The 20,354-nt window shown below is 45.3% G+C and overlaps 2 protein-coding genes across 3 annotated transcripts in view; one reads left to right on the top strand and one right to left on the bottom strand.

Annotated features, from left to right (window-relative positions):
* The window catches only part of RAD54L2 (RAD54 like 2), a 67,380-nt gene extending 50,545 nt beyond the window's left edge, over nucleotides 1–16,835 (bottom strand). For both annotated transcript variants that reach the window (XM_054281263.1, XM_054281261.1), the window contains exon 1: nucleotides 16,779–16,835. The gene's annotated coding sequence lies outside the window, so the exon portion shown is untranslated. The remainder of the gene's footprint in view (nucleotides 1–16,778) is intronic.
* On the top strand, nucleotides 4,336–17,131 carry LOC128939954 (basic proline-rich protein-like). The gene is made up of 2 exons (XM_054281212.1): nucleotides 4,336–4,342; nucleotides 16,257–17,131. Exons 1-2 carry the CDS (start codon nucleotides 4,336–4,338, stop codon nucleotides 17,129–17,131), a joined length of 882 nt encoding a protein of 293 aa, XP_054137187.1.
* The last annotated feature ends 3,223 nt before the right edge of the window (nucleotides 17,132–20,354 follow it).

Genomic DNA, 20,354 nt, shown 5'->3' with positions numbered 1-20,354 from the left:
CATTATGCAACATATTAAAACCTCTATTAAATTATCATGTAAAAAATGGTATCAGGGGAATCACCTAAAAGGATAAATATTTTTTTCAAAAAGGAGCCAACAGTTTTACTATAGTAGTACAACAGACCTCTATATGCTTTAAACAAAGCAGAGTTTCCTGAAAAAACAAAAGGAACTTATTCCCCCCAAGTTGCATTTAAAGCCATCCTTAATTGATACTTCGTGATTTAAATCCCTTCTTCCTTTGCAACCTGAGACTGTTGAGAGTCCAGCTATGCAGTTTCTCTGCTGTGACTCACAGCTAACTGGTGGCCACAGGCTGCTGGCTGGGAAGGAAGAAAACAGTTCTCCTTCATTTTATCTTGTTCAAATCACAAACAAACTAAGTAGCATTGATCCCCTCTAACTGATGTGTTCTCCATAGGAATATTAAACTGAAGGAAAAAGAAGCAGCCTGTGAAATCATAAATTGGGGAGCATCTGCTTGTCCTGGACCACTCCTCTGAGGAAGGCAAGTGTGCTTCTCCCCATTCCACATAAATATTGAACAATGGATCTAGTCTTCACCCACACTGCATGTGAGTATTAAGGAGCCCACTGTGATTTGTAGGGAACAGGAACTGAGAGCAAAAAAATAACAGATTGCTTTTAGAAACACATCCATATATCAGTTTTGAGAGTTGCAGGACTTGCTTTTTTATCTCCAGGCTAACAATCCCCCTCCAAAAAGACACCACAAAACTAAAACCAGCCTGAAACTGGTTGCTCCCTGACAACACGAACAACAAAAGCTGCTGCAAGAAAGTGTGGGAGAAATGAAAAAAAAACCCAAAACAACACAAGGAAAAAAAAAACCAACAAAAAACCCCATAAAATCAACCCATAAAGAAAGAAAAGGGAGAGCTAATCCTTCCCCTCTGCTGACATGACAGTGCTAGCGCTGAGAATGTGACAATGAACATTACATAAGGCCTGGCTCCCACTGCGATCCGAACAAAAAGAGCCAGCGTGAGTCAATGGCAGCATCTGCAGCTCCTTACACAACCTGAGCATCCACCACCTGCTGTGGGAGCAGCCACAGGGCCCTTCTCTCCTGCACCTCGGGAAGGATGTGGGAACACCCCACTGCCAGCACTGCAAATGTTTTGTGACCCTTAAAGAAAACCTGAACTCTCCATAAGATGCCAGCACTCCCTTCCACACAGATTTTGTGAGGTTCTTCACCTCTGGACACAGCCAGCAGAAATGGGCAAATGTTTTTGTGTTTGTATTTATGTATGTATATCTAAATAGGTATATAATTATTTGCCTGATCACTGATGCATTGCTTCTAAGGGCAATTTTGTTTAATCATATTAAAAGCAGAAATTGACTTCCTATAAGTCATCTCTCCTTTCAAATACTCAAAATGGCCTCACCAGTGAACCATCATAGAACAGCAATTTGTTTGTTACTGCATAAAAGTTCAGGCTACCTGAAGTAAGAAGTATGTGACCAGTTTTGCTTCCAGTAATTACTGACATCTGCAGTAACACCATCACAAAATAACAAAAAATTTCTCTTACTTCACAGAATCTCCATCTATGTTTTTAGAATCTCCATCTGTATTTGTCAAATTCTATATAAATGGCACTTGCATTACCTGCTAAAAGAAACTCTCCTTCCCTCATCACTGTTTCTTTCAAAGCAAACAGCATTTCAATATAAAAGCCACTTTTGAATGTGTTTTTACATGTTTTGTCCATGCTGCTACAGCTACAGAAAAAACAACCAAGACCTGTGTAAGGAGTAAAACCCTAAGAAAATATTTCAAATGGTGGGAAAAACTCAATAGTAGGGCACACTGTGTCAAGATTCCAAATTACATTCAATGCATTTTATCCAGCAGATTAATTTGGGAAATTCTTGCCTACCTTGCATTAATGATAACCATTCTCAAATTCCAAAAGATAAGTTTGAAAAGTCAGCTCAGGGAGAGGTGTGCCAAGCCTTCTCTTCACGAACACCCAAACTAAGTCAAGATGTGAGCCAATTCCCAAGCAGGAAAGATAGAGATAACTGGAAGATCCCTCTGGAATTTAAGCTCTTGTCATACATAGGTGCCAGAGAAGAAGTTATGTAATAAATCAAGACTAAATTACATAAACAGAAGCAGTGGAACAGAGACGAGTGGAAAGGCATGGAGCTATTCCCCTCTCAAGGAAAGAACAGTCACTGTCACTCTTGGAAGACAAGTTGTGGCTTTGGTCACTGAGATATGCTAACACTATGGCTCACCTCCTTGAAGGGTATCCCTCAGAAACAGACTGGGATAGCTCATAAACAATGCTTTCATCTTGCAGGATGAGAAAAACTGCAAGTTTTCCAAATGTTAAAAGGTCTAATTTTATCCTATTTTCTCAGTACCACCCCATCCACACACACTCCTCTCTTTGCCTCCCAGAGAAGCACATTTCCTTACAGGGGAATGATTCACTGCCTTCAGCTGTGTCCCTGCTCAGGAAATGAGCTTTCCCACCAGCAGCAGCCCAGGGCAGCCCACCATCCCCTGTGAGACAGACACCACTCACATCACACACTGGCATCACCAGACCACAAAGTCTACACAACCTAACTCTGCCTTGGGTCACAGGTCTACATTTCAGCACAAAGAATCACACAGGTCTGGGAGCTTGGTTTTGATGCCTCATCCTTCTCCCTCTTCAAAACTGGACTGAAAATCTGAGGTTCTGGTTTCTGTAGTTATAGAAAAAGGAAGTATTCCACAAAGGTTTGTTCCTCTTTATTCCCTACCCCATCTCCAGCAGTGATAACTACACCAGGGATGAGGAAGTATTACTTATGCCACCTACAGTTTACCAAAGAAACTTGAACGTGAGCAAAAACAAGAGGAAAACCAAAAAAATCATCCCAAAGTAGGAGGAAATGGAAATAAACAGTTTTGAACTCATGTGATATGACAATTAGCATATGTTAGACCCAATTTGCTGCCAAGCAATCAGATATTAAACTAATTTTTATTGGATTCCAACGTAGATTAAAAATCCATTAAAGGATTAAAAACTGTCAGAAACTTCTTTCAGAGTCATTCCCTCCCTGCAACATTGCACAGTGGTGGAAAAAACTTAATGTTTAAGTGCCAGTTTTCTGCTAGTTTTGAGAACAAAGTAACCAAAACCTCTCAACTTTTGCCTTTCTCACTAATGAAGTCAAAATAAAACACTTACACTGATCCTTATCTATCCTGCACAAATACATCTGCTTTAATAACACCGACACTATAGGCAGCTCACATGGAAAGCAACTGGATGAAAGAGCCTCCTGTGGTTCTGTCCTTAGTTATGGAAGCACCACTTTGGTTGTGCTGTGCTGGCTGAAAACTTCCCAATGGTTTGGACAGGCCTGAAAGGGAAAAGAATGCAGCTTACTGTCTCTCCCCACAGAGCACAAATAACCCAACACACTGCTGAGGGGATCATTTGGATACACACAAAAATCACCCCAATGGAGAGAATAAATATTATTTCACAAAAGAAACAGAGCTATGAGTCTCATGATATGCATATTATATGTTTAGCTTATAAAATTGTGAGTATATGACTCTACATACTGGAGTTTACTTCCAAAAGAGCTTTAAAAGCAGCAAAATGCAAGCTGGGCTAAGGAGGTACACAAATATTAGCAGGAAGACAATCTATCCTGAGAGACACCATACCCTTTTGGTAAACATATCCAACTGTCCTGTCCCAATTCATGCAAAACAGGATATTAGCTACCAACCAGCACAAGCACACAGTGTTAAGCCAGGAAGGAGCAACTGAAAAGGGATATATTAACAAATTACTGTAAAATACCATATGACAAATAAGCACCACAACAACCACCCAGAAAAGTAGCTGCTGGCTACTAAACATAGCTCTTTTAGAGTAAAAATGTCACTACCTCCCAAGTGTATAAATTGACTTAACTTTTGTAAATGCTAGCAATGTCTTTTGCAGTACTTGTTCTTACCAAACACACAATACTGTATATTCATACCCACACAGAATCCAAAATGTTACATTTCCAAGATTCAGAAGCAGAATGACAAAGAGCACTAGGCTGTAATGCAGCCAAAACCCACAACCTTCTGGGTATTCTTTCTCTCAAAGTTAAGAGTGAGTCTCAGTCAAGTGCTTTCCCCAAATGACCACTTCTTCTACCAAAGCTCATTTAGCATTTGCAAATTCTGCCTGACTGGCAGCTGTGCCCAGTGAGCAAGAACAGAGGGAACAGCAGGAAAGCCAGGTCTTCTCGTGTCCTCTTGACTTGTTCCCATCCCAAGTGAACGCAACCATGTGTCGTAAGAAGGCACCATCCCTATGCTCAGATGCTCTTTCCTCTCCAAACACAACAGAAATGGAATGTCTTGCCTCATAACTATTAACCTCCCCTCCTTTTCAATTATTAGATTATTGAATTATTAGTCTTGAATCAGAGAACTGTTTGAGTTGGAAAAGAGCTCTAAGAGCACAGAGTCCAAGCACTAACCCAGCACCATCAGGCTCACCACTAAGCCATGTGTCCAGGTGCCACACTGACACACCTTTTAAATCCCTCCAGGGCTGGTGACCTCACAGCACTTCCCTAACAGCCTGTTCTGATGCTTGACAACCCTTCCAATGAAGAAATCTTGCCTAATATCCAATATAAACCTCCCTGGCAGAACCTGAGACCATTTTCTCTTATCCTGTTGCTCACTCCTTGAGAGAAGAGACCAATCCCCATCTGGCTACAGCCTCCTCTCAGGGAGTTGTAGAGGGCAATAAGGTCCCTGCTGAGCCTCCTTTTCTCCAGGCTGAGCCCCCTCATCTGCTCCTCATCTGACCTGTGCTCCAGACCCTTCCTCAGCTCCCTTCCCTTCTCTGGAGAAGCTCCAGCATCTCAATGGTTTTCTTGTTGTGAGGAGCCCAGGATTTGAGGTGCCTCAGCAGTGCCCAGCACGGGGGACAGTCACTGACAGTCACTGCCCTGGTCCTGCTGGTCACACCAGTGCTGGTACAAGCCAGGTGCCACCGACCTCCCTGGCCACCTGGGCTCATGTTCAGCCACTGCTGAGCAGTGCCCCAGGTCCTTTCCTGCCAGGAGCTTTCCAGGCCCTCTGCCCCAGCCTGCAGTGCTGCAGGGGGGTGTTGTGGCCTTCCTGCCCTCCAGGAGATCAATGCTCCTGCCCACACCGCTGTCACCTGCAAACTTACTGAGGGTGCCCTCGATCCCCTCATCCAAGTAACTGAGAAAGATATTAAATAGGTGTGACCCCAATCCCAAACTCTGGGGAACCCCACAAGTACCCAGCTGGATGTGGCACCATTCTCCACCACTCTGGGCTTGGCCGGTTTTTTTGCCCAGTCATTTAACTGAACTTGTTCATTCATCTATTGGAGAAATTCTTGATTATTATTGATTTAAGCTGAAATAAGAAATTTTTGTAACTACAGCTCTTATCTTGATGGGAGATTTTGGGTACAGTTAACAGCATTCTTTAAAAGAGAAAACTAATTACATTGCACTTCCAAAGGAGATTTACTGGCAATGCTGTAAAATCTCAATCAACTTCATTCATAGTTGTCCCCTTGCTAGGAATGAAGGAGGCAGATGACAAAAGTTAAAGACTTTCTCATTACAATAAAGGGATAGATGTTCACAAAGAGGCAGAGTATCTCATTCTGTTAAAATAAGCATTTCACTGACCAGAAGTATTGATTTAATTGAAATATAAGATCTCCTCTCTTGCTTTTTTGTGAGTGCTATGGTAAGTACAGGAGGAAGGAAAAGGCACCTCTAAAACAATTTTTTGTTAGGGAGAAAAAAAAAAGACATTTTTTTACAGAGTCTGTATGACTAAGCAGATCACCCTCTTCTCCAGTGTTCTCTACTCATTATCTGGGTCTTACTTCTCTCAAGCAGTTGACTATTGTCACTATAAAATAAACAAATTCAGACCACAGACCTGAACTACTCCCATTCATTGGAGAACAGGATGTGAAATTATGGTTGACAGAAACTTTAAAATGCTGGCTAGGGTGAATCTTACTATGCATTCTCCAGAATAAGGAACTCCCCCCACCAAAAAAAAAGGCAGCTTCCCGAAGAAATTCTTCTCCAGAGATAAGAGGATTACATACCAAAACTGAGGGGAAAATTAGGAAAAAAATTTTCTCTTCTAGGATAACAGCTTTTCCCCAAACATCTGATCTTAAATGCACTGCTTCAATTCTAAATCTTCTCCATTCCATGCAACAATCACCTTGACACCCAGCTTTCAAGGCAGCTGTTGCTCCCTATTTAGAGCCTGTGTTACACTTCATAGCAAAGCACTGGTCTTGTAAGGTTTATTTCTTGGTCCTGTTCTCTAAATTCCTTGACACCTACGGACAAGGAACTTAAAATCCAACTGATGTCACCACTCCTACAACAACTTCTCAATTTAAGAAAATATTCTTTGTTCCTGCTATCTCCTCCACCCCAGCATCCCCTACAAAAGCAAGCTGATTTTCCTTACTTCCTGTGCCTGGAAGTTTGGTTGCTGAGGTGCATTCCATAACCCAGGCACTTGTACTAGGGAAGGAATACACAGCTTTTGCACTAATTCAGGAAAGGAGAAGCCACAGCCAGCTGCCTTTTCACACAAGTGTTAAGGAGCAATGCTGCAAGAGTAATCAAACCTCTGGGCAGTTACATTACACTGGGAATGATGTTCCTTTTGCTTCCATCAGAGAGTGATGCAAATAATAAATGCAAAGACATGAATAAAAAAGCACACTAAACAGAAGATGGCAACCAAACTCTGATGATAAACCCACCAATTACAGAGACAGAGACGTGCCTTGACACTGACAGAGAGTTTTTAGATTTCACAGGCACCAGAAGGGTAATACACATTTGGCCTTGATTAAATTACCCATTTTCCCTCTTGCTGACTGCAGCCTCCCAGGCCTCGGACACATTTTCTGCAGCAGCTGCTCTTTTCCCAACTCACACACTGCTCCCACACCGTGCCAGCACAACCCCTCTGTGTGGCTGGACAGCAATCTGATTCAGCTGAAAACCTACCTGAAAGCAAAATTCAGTTCCCAAATGTGATCTACCACAAGATTGCATGAACAGCTTTGTGGGCACAAAAGGAAAAAACAAGCAGTGAGAGAGTGAGAACATGCAGCCCTGAGTATGGGCTGATCAAGCTGGAGTCACTGTCACCAAGGCCATGCTCCAAGCAGCCAGACACTGCTCCAGTGCAGGGGACAGACAGCATTTCTATCTAAGAAAGTGAGATGGTCCTTGTGATAAAGCTTCCTTACCTTCAAAACTCCAGCCCAAATGATGGTGCATGTAGCCAAGGTGAGACAATCTTCTCAATTGTCTCTCTCTTTGAGTAATCAAGGAATTACTATGTGGTTTGTGTAAACTGATTCTGAACTACATTTTGCTGGACTTTTTCAATTGATAAAACCAATGCAATTGCCACTCAAAGCACAGAAGTATAAAGTACATCATGCAGTCAGACATCCTTGCTGTGCACATCTCTCTCCCCACAGCAAATACTCTTAAACTGCCCAAAGCTCAAAGCAAAATACACCTCCTCATGTAAATCCTTGGCATGCAGCATCTTAGTGATAGCCTCTGTAAAGAGGTCCTTCCATGTAGGCACCAGAAAAGGCAGGATAAGCTGTTTTAGGGAACAGGAAGATAAGCTGTCCCAACCTTGAGATACTGGTAACCTGCACTGACAGAAATTTCTCGGGGTTAGGGCATGTCCCCTCCAAAATGCACTCAGGGGGACTTCTTAAAGGAACACCTCTGTGGGGTGACAAAGGGAAGTGATGCAATCTCTACCATGAGAACAAATGGGTAATTTCTTGAACTCCACAAGAGGAATTTACTTTGGCCATAATGACCTCCCCCTTCCTGAGATCATGGGCTGATTTTTACTACTTGAATAAGATAATCACTTTCTTTAGGCCTCTGCCTTTCTTCATTTTCTTGCTGTATCTTACTATGTTTGGGATAAGTAGATATTCCTGGGCTGTCCTAGAACATAGACCTTTCCCCAAAATGCAACCAAGATCCACTGTGAGGATCTGGCCATATGGGTGTATGTAGCCTCTCCTGCACATCCCCTGTGCTTGCTTTGTGTTTGTTTCACCCAACACTTGAACTTCACCCAAACTGCTCAGGGAGACACAAACACCCTTGGCATGAGGTCCTCAAAGTCTTCTCCCATCCTTTCTTCTTACAGAAATGCAGTTGCCACTGAGAGACCACTGCTGTTGGTCTCAATTTTCTGACCCAGGCCACACATAAATTTTTTCACCTTCTATAGCTTACACTAAATAATGTCACAGCCAAGCATGGATAAAAGTGAGAAGTGACAGGTCCTCTCAGCAACCATTAGAAAGATCCCTGTCTGATACAGGATACAGGAGGAGTTCTAGCCCATTAAAGTCAAATTAAATTTAAAAATCTGAAATCCTTATCTCCTGAGTTCTACAATCTCCTCCAATCCCCAAAATCTTATACAGACTCCCCGACAATTAACTCTGTTCACCTTCAATGTTCCCTGCATAAAGCAACTGCAAAGAGAATCCAGAAGAACATTGTGGGGAGGGAGGGAAGGTAAAGAAACTGTTTACTTATAACCACTTCTGTCTCTCTTCACTGCCTTCCTTCTCTTTGTCAGCAAAATGGGTCAGACAAGATAACAGAAAGGAGAGCAAGAAATGCAGAGGAGACACACCCCCTCCAAGCTGCAAGGAAATTGAAAGATAAACAACTTCCCTCAACAGAAGGATTTATCTCTAAGTCTTCCTGCACAAGCCAGCCCAGGAGTGCAAAAAGAAGAATACAAGACCTTGCCAAAATAATAAGACTTAGAGGGGAAAACATAACACTTGGCTGGAAAATGCTCCAAGGTCAGCAGGACAGCCTCCTTCAGTGATAAAGGAAGTCCCTTCTTACAGTGCTGACCCTTCCCCAAACCCAATGTCCTGAACAGACAGATTACACCTGATGCTTGCTGGAACAAGGGCTGGTGTGGGCACACATTCCCTGCAGGAGTTGAGGGGGTGCCTGGGGAAGGCCACCCAGGACAATCTGCCATGGGCAGAGCATCCAGCTCCTGCACTTCCCACGGCCCTTGCCCTGGCACATGACTGGGCACGCACCCGTCCTGTGATGGGGAAAGGATCAGGATGTCTGCAAAGGTGCCTACCAGGCACAAGCTGCTGTCACAGCCAGATTTGCTTCCATTGTGCTTCCAGAAGGGTTTAGGAAAACATCCTAAACCCACTGTCCACAGAGAACCCACAGACAACCAGTAATCTCCCTAATGGCCAAGGCAGGAGAGGACCCATGGATTTTTCCTTTCTGCATCTTTCACTGCTTTGGCAGGCAGAACACAGCAGAACCATTCCTCTGCTGGACAAGGGACACACTGATTTCATACTACCAGAGACACACAAGGCACAGCATCCTTATGCATGCACACCCAGTACCTCTGCCAGCAAGAGCACATGCAATTTATTCCCCCAATGAAAAATCAATTTCTACAGAATGTAAAGACTACTCACTACTGGAGTAAACATCTTCAGAGCACATTATGAGGATTTTTTTGAGGAAAAATACTGGGGAAGATATTCCAACCTCTTCAGGAAATGAAATAGCCACCCATTCTTCCACATACAGCCCCTTCCTCTGCCCATCACCAAAAATGACAGTGGTTCCCAAAAAAAAGGATCACAAATATTTGATTTCATTTAAGTACATGGTATATACAAGGACATTAATTCCCTCAAGAGAAAATATACACTCAATAGATTAAAAGGAGTGCTGTAAGAGAACAACCACCAGCACCAGATGCTGTGAGTGACTCTAGAATGTGCAGGAAGAGTCTGAATACTGGGTGAGATCTGTTTAGCAAGTGCCAATGCCCCTGCACTTGTGTGGTGGCAGGTAGACTCATCCATTTACAGTGCATTTCCTCACCCAGATCTTCCAAATGAAACTCCATCCTGACTTGATGACTTCTGGAGATTGAGACATCCTAATTTTCCTTAATACTTATAAGCAACTTCCTAATGTCTCCAGTGGTTAATCACATTCACTGTTAACAATCTGTGCCTCTTTCCTAACTTGAAATAATCTTTTTAACTTCCAGGCACTGGCTGCTATTGCATCTTTTTCCACTAAATTAAAGAGCCTTTGGTACACAGCCTATTCTGCCCAAAGAAAATTGAGAAACTTTTAAATACCTTGTGATAAGCTAAACCAATTGAGCAGTTCAAGAAAAAGTTTTATAATGAGCAGTTTAATCCCTGAAATAACATTGAACACTACAACTTTCTTGTCTTTGAACATCTCTTTAAAAACACCAACATTAAACCTTGTCAAAATACTCTGCAACTGATTTCACCTCTCTGTCCTCATTCAGTATTTCCTGTTATTATGAATGTACGTGAGTATTTAAAAATTAATTAGCTTATTTTAAGCTCTGAGGACTCACTGCCATATATCTGCTCTTCTCCTGCCATCCTTTCCAAGGTCACTGGTTTCTGGAAGCACAATTCTGTATTCTAAACCTACAGCCTCCAGTCTTTCCCATAACATGCATAACATGCCCCAGCTCTATAAAAACATTTGGCCATATTAAACCCAGTTACCCAAACAACTCAGAGGACACTGTACAGCTGCTGCTCCTTCTTCATGCTTCACCACTCAGGCACAACCTTTACATAATCCACAAATTTGAATAGCTCTAATTTCATGTTTTCTTCCAGGCCACTGACAAAATTACTACAAAGCTCTGGACCTACTATAAATCCCTGAAAAAATCCTCCATTCATATTCTATTTTCCACATCCACTGTTTTTAATCCAGTTGTTGACTCATAGATCACACATGAAACTGTATCTGTTGAACAACATTCACTTTTCAACAACACCCTCACTGACTGCAGCAGTCATGGGAATACAATTACCACACAAATCCCATTTGTAAGTATGTGTTTGATACAAGAGATTTAATTAGAATTTTTTGATCTTCCAGAGCACTGCTACTCCCCAGCCACGTAACAAAGTCTCTTTTGCTTCACTAATTTTGAGTAAATCCCACCAGCAGCCCTCCTCAATCGATTCCTTTTGGAAGAACATTCCATTTCCCATGTTGACTCAGCAGGCAGCTGGAGCACCTGTGCTCCACTATCCACTCCCAGGCTTGGACAGGTGCACGGATTTTGCTTGGTTTGGGGTTTGGTTGGTTGTTGTTGTATCAGCAACAAACAGCTAGAGCAATTCACATAAGATCAATACATTTTAACAACCTATTTATTCTGGATTCAACAACTCCAAATATAATAACCCACGCTTCACTGATGCTGATGTTCTGGGTAAGACTGGAGAAACTGGAGAAAATCTTTGATTGAATTACCATGTCTCTACAATGTCATTTCCCTAGTTCTGTCAGGCTAGAAAAGTTCTCTTCACAAGAATTTTAGATAAAAACCTTCACCGTGAAGAGAAGATAGTACAAGTCAAAATTATGGTACTTCTACTGTGTTTCAATTCCTTCTTATCCTGTGGTTGCCCTACAAACCCCTTCTACCCGACCAGCCAGGTTCTGCATTTCTGCTGGTCAATTCTGCCCTTGCACAGCTCCACTTCTTTGGTAATTAGATCAAGCTGGTTTGCCACAGAGAACACCAGAGTAAAGTTTTCTGCCAAATCACTACAAAACCCCTTTAATTGCTTTTATAAGTTTAGTGCCTCTCTTATATAAAGCATGTTGTTTTGCACTTGAGTCGACCAAAGTCCTCCTGGTTTGGTGTAAGTTTCAATGTATTTGTAACCCAGGAAAGCATGTGGGCATGTTGAGCTTTTCCACCTTTGCTTTTCTACTTATCTGCCATCCACCAGCACAGAAACAGTCACAGTGGCACAAAAGAAATTTTGCTAATATGCTCAATTCTTGGCTAGCTCCTGCCAGTACCATTGTGTGTGCCTGTGAAGAGAAGGAGGAGAGAGTAATTAAAGTCATACCAGCAAGCAGTTAGTTCATCTCATCAACTCTCCTCTGCTTCAAAGAGGTGCCCAAGAAGCAAATGGTAGCTGCACTTTGCAGCTCAGAAATTCCTCCTAGGATTTAGGGCAAGAGTAGAGGGCACAGTCTGTATGGTCTGAATGCTGCACTCTGTGTTTATACCACAAGCTGCACTGATTGCATCAAACAGATTTCTTCAGCCTGGTTTCAAAGCAACTGGCTAAAGGTCTTCCCCTAAAGATTTCTGCATCTTTGAATGAGATCTTTAGTCATGAAGTTATTCAGCACTTTTCCCCAGCACAGGATCAATATTTCCTCCAGACAAGTGCCCACCAGCCTTTACATCTTTCCCAATGCTTGAATAACTGACTGTCACTAACACCAAATTTGGATCATTCTTCCTTTCTTTCTTTCTTTGTGCATTCCAACTTGCAGATACACCCTCAGAACAGCAGCTTTGGGACAAGCTGACAGGCCACCCCAGAGGGCTTCAAATCACTGCTCCCACTTGCAGGTTTTAGAGCACAATGAAAAAGCTGCTATGAGCTCTAAGTGATGGATGTAACACTTCAAGTGAGTCACAGACACCTTTGAAATGCCACAAGATTTTTGGAGGTGTCAGACTGACCCCAACTCCAGCATTACCACTGATTAAGAGCAAGATTTCAATTACTGCAGCTGCTCTGAGATTGCAACAGCACTGAATCAGCCTTGCTCACAGGAGTGCACAGAAATTCTGCTACTCCACATCAGGCATAAATTGAGTCAATAGTGCATCTGACCTTTAAGAATTTCTGAAAGGTTATTTTCTATACCTTGAGATATTTTTCAAAGTAACAAATCTTATTCTTATGTAGTTTTACATCTGCATGAATGAAAGCAATATATACTTTTTCACCTTTCTATTCCCCCTCAAAATTTGTTTCAACTTCAGGTATACCAATTTTCAGCAAATGTGCAGTTGGCATTTGCTGGTTATCACATACAAAACACTGATCAATAACTCACTATTATTTAGAATGGCATGCCACCAGCAAGCTGGTTCTAAAACATGATAACTTAAAAAAAAAACAAACAACAAAACAATACCACCACATTCTCAGAAACTCAACCAGCTTCTAAAGGTGCCTATTCAACAAATTTTACCTTCTCATACCAGCAAGAAACTAGTTCCTGTAATTCCACCTTTTTTCTTCTCCCAGCATATAATGACACTTGATTTCATCAGCTAATTCTGTCCCTTTCTCAAACAACAAAGGGTTATTTATTATTTCATCATTCCCCTTCCTCTTTAAGATTGTTTCTTAATAAGCATAAAGCCCTAAAAATTAAAGGTGAGGTTTCTAAAAGTTAACAAAAAACAAAATCTTCATTCATTGTTTCAAAATGCCAAAATATCAGATTCTACACAAGTCTTCTTCTGTGCTGGCAAAAGAACTCAATAAGCACTGATTTGGGTGGCAGAGCTCTCTATACCCCAGCTCTCTATAAGTTATTTTTATATAGCTAAAATATTGCTTAAACACAACAAATTCTTGTCTTGAGAAGAGCATTCTCTGAAACAAGTTCAGCTGTAATAAACTCAACAATCAGGTAAATATAATGCAGAAATTACTTCGTGTAAGCAGAAAACATGTCTCAAAACTATACCTGTACCAAGGATCTAAGAATAGTAAACAGTACTTAACCTCTGCAGGAGCTAAGTTCTGGAGAATTGGGTTTAAAATAAGAGACTTTGTTAGCAGAGAATATTATCCCACAGAGTATTGTCTCCCAAAAACCTCTGGCACCTGATGGAAACAAATCCAGAGAAATTACAGGAACATTGTTGCATGGTAACTAACAGCATTCTTAAAAACCTTGTACCCAACTTTCACTCAACTGACACCCATTTTCACCATGTTTGAAAGCACACTTCCTGCACGGTTACATTCTGGATTTGATCACAAGGATTCAACTCCATCCCCATGGGAAAAGCTTGCCACTCCCATCCTAGCTCAGTGACTGGATACATCTCAAAGTGTTTCAAAGGACAAAATCCTGAGAAACAAAGTGAAGGCAAGGCAACAGGCAGACCTGTCAGCTGGGAACTCAGGACACCTGTGACAGCAGAAGACCTAAGAACGGGAGCCAGGGAGCCAAGAGTCATACTAGTGACAACTGGAACATGTGGAGAAGGATGGAACAAGTGCTGCTCAGTGCTGCAGGGGGTGTGATGTGATGTGACACGTGTGTACCCACACGTGTGTGTGTGTGCACAGGAATGAGGCTTGCAGAGCTGTGTGGAGCAGGGTGAGGGACATCAGTGGTACAAATACATCCCTGCACACAGGAGATGTAGCACTGGGCTGTACCAGCAGGAGCACGGCCCCCTGACCCAGGGAAACCAGGGCTCCCTGGCACTCAGCACTTTTCAGAGCCACTGCAAACACCACGGACAGTTCTGGGCACCCCCAGTACGTACCAGGCACTGATCAACCAGAGTGGGCTTGGTGGAGGGACACAGAGATGCTCAGAGGGACAAAGCTGTGTGAAGAGAGGCTGTGGGAGATCCAGATTGCACAAGAAAAGGCTCTGGGGAGCTGACAGCAGATCTGCTGGACCTGCAGGGGGTCTGTGCACAGCGGCACACAGCAGGACAGCAGACACAAACTGCAATGGTGCAGGTGTGACCTGACCCAGAGAAAAGGCCTTTCCCTTCCTGGTGAGGACAGTCAAGCACCAGAGCAAGGACACAGAAACTGACAAACCTTTGTCTTCAGAGGGTTTAAGACCTGAATGAACAAAGTCCTGGTCTGACCTTGGTGTACATCTCACTTTAGGCAGCTGGTTGGACTAGACACCTCCTGAGGCCCTTTCCAGTCTGAATTATTTCCCAATGTCAACTTGGATCCCAGAGAACACCACAATGCCATGTTACAGATTTACTATGCCAGGTTATACCTTTCAAATCTTCATTAAAATGCCACCACTGTTGAGAGGAGATAAAACCGTTGCTGTTTGGTTCATCTCCTCACAAGAGCACAGGTTCCCACCCAGGATCTGCAATAGCCTTGAGTATCTAATCTGGAATTCCAAGAGATTGTAGAGGTCAGAAGTTACCACTGAGTGCAGAACAAGTGGAACCCAGTGCCTAAACATTCAGAGCTTTTTTAGGAGAAGGTGGTGTTTACTCCGAGGCAGAAAATGTCACATATTCACAACAGCTCTTCCTTAAAGTAACAATTGTCTATTTCTTGAAAATTTCACATTCAGCACCTGCGCTCAAGGAACAACCCCTACATTCTGATGCTGCTAAGGCACAGGGTGAAAAGCTGTGTTGTTCTCTCTATATATTCAGAGTCTACAGCTTCACACCTGGGAAAAGAAGCCAGCAAACCAAAACCATGCCAGCTCCCACCAGGAGCACCTGCAGTGGTCTAAGCAGACTGCTTTGTTTTTATTCTTCTGCTGGGTGCTGCTGTCCCTAGAGCAGAGCTACTTAAACAAAGGCTGATATTCTAAATTAATTGATTCTGCATTGAAGCACACAGAGACCACTCACAAGGCCCATTACTCTAAGTCAGGAAGGGGAGCTACCACCTTCAACCAGGCAGCAGAACATCTCAAACCAACACAGAAGTTTCTGCAGTGATTTCCTACAGGCTAAGTGATTATTCACCAAGTATGATGCTTGCATAACCATACAAAGGATATCCAATGTTAACAGTTATAAAGACAAGCAAATGTAACCATCTTATTAGCATTTAAAAAAAAAAAGGAAAAAAGAACTGTTACTTCCTTTTACTGTTTGGATTTTTCCTGTTTAGTGTTTTGGGTTTGGACTTTTTCTTTTTGGTTTTTTAAATCAAAATTCCCCCACCTGCACACAGACTGGAGGGATGTAGTAAACTTTTTAAGGCACCAGTTTTGTACCAATCGACTAAGAGACAGGACGGGATTTCAATGGAGTTTGCAAGCATCTCTCAAACGCGAGCACTGAAACATACAGCCACCCAAAACCCATCCTCGGAGGGAGCAAGTTGAAAAGCTGGAGACAGGATCCGGAGAGGAGAGGTAACAGGATCAGCAGCACCAGCTCGGCACACCGAGCCTTCCCCTTCCACGGCTCACGAACAAGTCTCACGCAGACAATAAATTATGACTTTGCATGTCTGTTTAGCAGTCCCACAGCCCGTGTTTACCAGTCCCACAGATCGCTGGGCCACAGCAGAGCGTGACAGCGGCCGTGCCCGGGCTCCGCCAGGCCCCTCCGTGTGAGCACCGCGCTGCCGGCACGGGCGGACCCCCGGGAGCCCCGGCACCCCACGGGGGGCGAGCGCACCCCCGGCCGGCTCCCCCACAGCCACAACCCCGCTCAGGCCCCGAAGCTCGGCCGGGCGCGCCCCGGGCCGGCCGCCCCGCTCCCGGCGGCGGCTGCAGCCTCAGCCCCGGGCCCGGCCCCGCAGCCCCCGGCTCCTCGCCCCGCACCGGGACCCGCCCCCCGGGCGGCCCGGCAGCACCGCCCCTCCGCCCTCCCACCCCCGCAACGCTCCCGGCCCCTCGGACCGCGGCGGCCGCTGCCCCGCCGCCCCCACCCGGCGCCCACCGCGGGCCGGGCGGGCGCCCCGCGCACACCCCCGGCGGGGCGGGCGGGCCTTCGCCGGCGTGCCCTGCCCGGCCCGCTCCGCTCCCATTGTGGCGGCGGCCCCGCAGCGCTGCGCTCTCACCTGGGCGGCGGGCGGGGGCTGCGGCCCGGCGGCCCCGGGAGCTGCGGCCGCCCCGGGAGCTCCGGGAGCTGCGGCCGCCCCGCCGCCTCCTCCCGCCTCCGCCGCTCCTCGGGCTCCGCCGCCGCTCGGGGCCGCCCCCCGTCGCAGCGCCCGCCTCGTCCCCCGGGCAGCAACAGGCGCCTCCGCCGCGAAGGTTCCGCAGGGCGCAGAAAGGTTCCCCCCGGCCCGCGGGGTCCCGGGGCTGGAGCGGGATGGGGCGGGATGAGGGGCCCCGGCTGCTGCTGCCCCTGCCATGGGCTGGGAGGAGAGAGACTGCCAGGGGCGACCCCCCACCGCCCGCGGAAAGCGGCTAATTAGCCACAGAGACCTGTGGTCATTAAGGCTCCAGACAGGGACAATGAGGAGCTTAGCTTAGCTCCGGGCCTTGGCCCCTCAGGGTTACAGCCCTCCACATGCATAAAAACCCATCTCGCTCCGAGCCCCTGCTCTAGACTAGGCTCTTCACAGGAGAGAACTTTATTTCTTGTACTCAGTGATACAGGACCCATTTATGTTCACCCTGTTCTCCTGCCAGAGCCTGGCTCTGCTGCCTCCCAACCCTGCCCACAGGCACTGGCAACCATCGCTGAGCCCATCCAAACCTTCTCCAGCTCCACATTCCCACTTCCCTCAGCCTGTTAAACCCTAACCTTTCTGCAGCCTCCCCAAGGTTCTTTACAATTCAAAGCCTCACATACCAGGGGTATCCAAAAGCGGAGGCCGCATTTCAGATATGAGGGCTGAGGAAAAGGTGAGTTCCTTGCTCATCTCCATGGGCTGGCTATGGTCCCACAGAGTGAGAGCCCAGTGTGCCCATGGCCTCTGTCAGCCAGGACACCCTGCTGACACCACACCGAGATGCTCAGCCTGCACAGCAGCCTGAGTTCTGTGTTTTCATCTGTTACAGGGAGGAAAAAGCACAAGTCCAGCAGAGAAAGTGCCTGTCTGGTTCCCCCATCCTCAAATACCCAGAGCAAGAAAAATACAAGTGGGAGACTAGCATCTGGGCCTGGGTATGTACTGGCAACCTGAGCATCATCAGTGTAACTCAACTGTGAGTCTTTCAGGGGCCTCCTGGGTTTTGGGGAAGCCAGAGCTGATCCAAAATAAAAAGGACACAGCACCCACCATCTCACAAACAGTGTGCCCCAGGGTACTTGGCAAAGGCATGAAGGGATCACCGTAAACCTTTGCCTTTCTGCCCATCTAGACATATCCAAATCCTCTATGGGACCTTCTACTGTTAAACCTGATATCAAAGTCCAGATTTTCCTTCCCTGCCTCAGCCTGTCACACAGGGGAGGCCTTCAGAGAGAGGGATGGTGGCAGAGACCTCAGAAGCAACAGAACAAGTCCAAGTTAAAGCAGGCAGAATGCCCCCAGCAGAGCAGGGAGGAGTTTTTATGGGATTTTAATGTGTTATGCTTCAGGCATTTGCCCCACAGCAACATGGACAAGCACAGCCCAGCGAAGGGTGGCTGCTTCACAGGCCAGTCCTCTGAGCACTCCAGCAGCTAAGCACCTCCTCCTTATTTCTAAAAGAAAACAGCCTAGAAAGTTATTCTTGGTTTCTGTAGATGTACAACCACAAGATACCATGCATCTTTCACAGCCAACAAATCTTTGCAGTGGGACATCCATATTTTCTGCTAGATACCTTGGGCTGGGTCTGCACAGTCTCTCTGCAGAGCTCATCCCTTCACACAGCTCCACATCTGCCACACGTCCCCAGCAGGCAGCTCATGCTGCAGCCTCAGGACTCCCACTGATGCCACCCAAAGCACTCAGTCCCAGCAGCAAGTGGGGTTATGACTGCCGGTTTGCAACGCTGAGGCTGGAGTTGCACCATCCAGAGAGAACTGGGGTGGTAAAGTCAGGTGCTATTTCTTAAGGAAATACCCTCAAGTCCCACCACACACAACAGGTCTGGGTCCTTAAGCAGGTACCAGCTGTCCTTTACCATCTCTGGTGGAGGATTGGTTTGTAGCAATGACTCCTCCCAGAATAAGCAAATATTATGTCAGAAATCTTCTAGGTGGGATCAGTGGTTTCCCCATAACTTCAGTGGAGCAGCCACCTACACAACCCCCCAAGTGCTTTTGCAGCCTTTCACACATCAGCCATCAACAAAAGAGCTCTACAAAGAGCCAACACTGTTCCTCAGGACAGTGGCTGGTTGCTGGTTGCTCACCACAACCTGTGACCTCTGCCCTTCCCTCATGTCGTGTGCCTCAGCTGAATAGGACGGGGCACCTGCAGCAGATTTTGCTCTGAGCTGGGCAGGCATCCAAGTATTGAGAAATTCCTGTAGCTGGGTGTTGGGAAGCACCAAAGCAAAGGGTCATGAAGCACTCCTCCTGCTTTGCCAGGCTCTATTTCAGTCTCAGAGTTGACACTTAGCTTTTTTAACCCAACCAGTGCACAGACCCAAGGGGAGACCCATAAGATCTGAAGAGCAGTTGATTTTGGCCTACAGATCAGCATGTGGCGGTGGAATATGTGAACAGCTACAGAACATTCCCCACCTGGGTCCCTGACTGTCTAGAACACCCCACTGCACTGGGTCTCCTTTGGAGATCCGTGCACATATCCAAGGAACAGCACAGCCACACCTCTAGGGTAAATAAAGCTGACTGATTGATGCCCTACAACTGGATCCCAAAAGAGCAAAGCAGACATTGTCTTAATACAGGAAAGGCCATCAGATTTCAAAGCAAGAGCTTCAACTTCTGACTCTTTAAATGCTCATATCATTTACAGTCTGAATGGGGTTCTTGGGCAGTATCAGTTACATGGATTAGGAGCTGTAGAGGACATAAGTACAATTCCTCTTCCTGAGTTTTTTACAGCTTAATGGACAGGAAGCATTGTTGATGAGCCTCCAGCTTCTTACACTATGACCAGAATCTCCCCATCTTCCCTTTGTGCTTTTTTCTGTCCTAGAATCACTCTCAATTAACAGTACAAAAATAAAACCCATGTCATCCATCTCTCCTAAGCTGCACATGCATTATTCATCACCATGCCCTAATTGATTCTCTTATAACCATGAGCACTTCTGCACTTGGCTGTGTTCTTCTTGTCCAGCAGAGCACAATTTATGAAGTTTTATTCCACTTGGAAAAGGCACTTTCAAAGTGGTGCCTTCCATGACTTTTCTGATCAGAACACCAGGTTTGATCTCAATGCATACAGACTTCAGTCCTGAGTTTTGTGCCCAGATAAAAGTGTCAATCAAGGGGCTCTGGTGCACTGATGCTCAGTGTCCTGACTGGGAGGTCAGTACTGTTCTGGATACTCTGGGCCCTCTTCCCCATAGCAGGATCTGTAAAAGAGGTAAAAGGAAAGATTTGTAAAGGTCTCCACAGCCTTGATTAAATGCTCTGAAATGTGTAATCTATAAAACATATAGGGAGCTAAAATGCCCTTGCAACAGCTTTCCATGGAAGTTAGAGAAGCATCTCCTGAACTACTCAGCCAGAGGACAAGACTCTCTGAAGGCTCCCTCTAGAGCAAGAGAAAAATACACAGCCCATT

The sequence above is a fragment of the Melozone crissalis genome, unplaced genomic scaffold, assembly GCF_028551555.1.
Source record: "Melozone crissalis strain CALT ecotype California unplaced genomic scaffold, PUWL_Pcris_2 ptg000029l_1, whole genome shotgun sequence".
Lineage (NCBI taxonomy): Eukaryota > Metazoa > Chordata > Aves > Passeriformes > Passerellidae > Melozone > Melozone crissalis.
The sequence above is the reverse complement of the archived record's forward strand: the minus strand, read 5'-3'. Positions and strand labels throughout refer to the sequence as shown.